The sequence below is a fragment of the Arachis hypogaea genome, chromosome 10 (assembly GCF_003086295.3).
Source record: "Arachis hypogaea cultivar Tifrunner chromosome 10, arahy.Tifrunner.gnm2.J5K5, whole genome shotgun sequence".
Classification (NCBI taxonomy): domain Eukaryota; kingdom Viridiplantae; phylum Streptophyta; class Magnoliopsida; order Fabales; family Fabaceae; genus Arachis; species Arachis hypogaea.
In genome coordinates this window covers 99940747-99942219 of record NC_092045.1, presented here as the reverse complement: position 1 = coordinate 99942219, position 1473 = coordinate 99940747, and the positions used below count along the sequence as shown (strand labels likewise).

The following is a 1473-nucleotide window of genomic DNA, read 5'->3' as shown; positions in this document are numbered from 1 at the left end:
TCACCAGCCATGTCGCCATCAGGTACTCCCACATCTGATGCACCATCCATTGTTGTTGAAGTAAAAGATCTACCCCCATTATTTGCATTCACATAGCATTCAAACATCTTGGAGAAGGTCTCTTTCACTTTTTCACCCAAAAAATCAGCATCATCCTTATCATGTAGCTTTTCAAAGCTAAAGTTCACAAACTTCAACTTATATCTAGGATCAAGAACCACATCAATAAAAATCATCATATTGATATTTTTTATGTTACCCCAGTACTTGTCATACTTAAGCTTCATACTCTCAGCCATATTCCCAAGTAATGGATCTCAACTACCACAAGAAGCCTTAACCACTCGCAAGATCTTACAAAACTCATGAAAATATTGAGAAGAAGTCACAAGCAAACTACCAGACACACTCTTTGTAACATCATAAAAAATTTTCAAGAATTCCATAAAGTGTTTTGCATTGTCCCAATCAAGATTCCTTAGAATGCCGCCTTGCATTAGATCATATTCTGTATCTCTCTCCCCTAACCTCTTGAACGCCTTTTGAAACTTCAAACCACTTTCAAACATGGTGTATGTAGAGTTCCATCTAGTGGAAACATCGAGTTGAATAGTACACTTGTCTTGTATACTAGCTTCCTTAATGAATTTTTTGAACCTATTCATGCGACTAGGGGAAGCACGCACATATCTAATAGCATTTCTTATCTTGCTAATAGATTCATGTATCTCTTTCAATCCATCATTAACAACAAGATTAAGAATATGTGCACAACACCTAACATGCAAATGCTCTCCTTTCAAAGGATGTAAATTCCAATCCTCCATTCTAGTTCTTAGATAAGATATTGGAGTATCATTAGAACTAGCATTATCAACAGTAATTGTGAACACTCTAGATATCCTCCACTCTAAAAGACATCTCTCAATTTTTCTACCAATTGTTTCTCCTTTGTGGTTTTTAATAAGACAAAAATTGATAATCCTCTTTTGCAATTTCCAATCATGATCAATGTAATGAGCAGTGAGACACATATAATTCAGATTTTGCACAGAAGTCCAACAATCAGTAGTTAAATAAACAGATTAATTTGGTTGTTTGAACACAGTTTTCAACCTATTTTTCTCACTAATATAAAGATTCCAAAAATCCTTAGCAACAGTAATCCTTTCCAGAAGTGGAAATCTAGGTTGCACAATACTCATATAGAATCTGAATCCCTCCCCCACAACAAACTTGAACGGTAGCTCATCAACAAGTATCATCCTAACAAGGACTTTTCTACACATTTCAGCATCAAAAGTAACTGCAGTAAATACCCCTTCACCCTCTTTTTTTGTTGGAAGGTAAGGATTGTTTGACTAGGGTCACCCGAGTCTCTAGAAATTTTTTTACATTGATTCAACAAATGATAATACATATTAGTTGTACCATTTCTATGAGAGTCACATGCATATGATGCACCACACCAAT

At 35.2% G+C, this 1473-nt stretch overlaps 1 protein-coding gene across 1 annotated transcript; it reads right to left on the bottom strand.

Moving 5' to 3' along the window:
* Positions 1 to 317: 317 nt before the first annotated feature.
* LOC140175721 (zinc finger BED domain-containing protein RICESLEEPER 2-like) lies at positions 318 to 827 on the bottom strand. The gene has a single exon (XM_072204266.1). The coding sequence runs from the start codon at positions 825 to 827 to the stop codon at positions 318 to 320; it is 510 nt and encodes a 169-aa protein (XP_072060367.1).
* Between the last annotated feature and the right edge of the window lie 646 nt (positions 828 to 1473).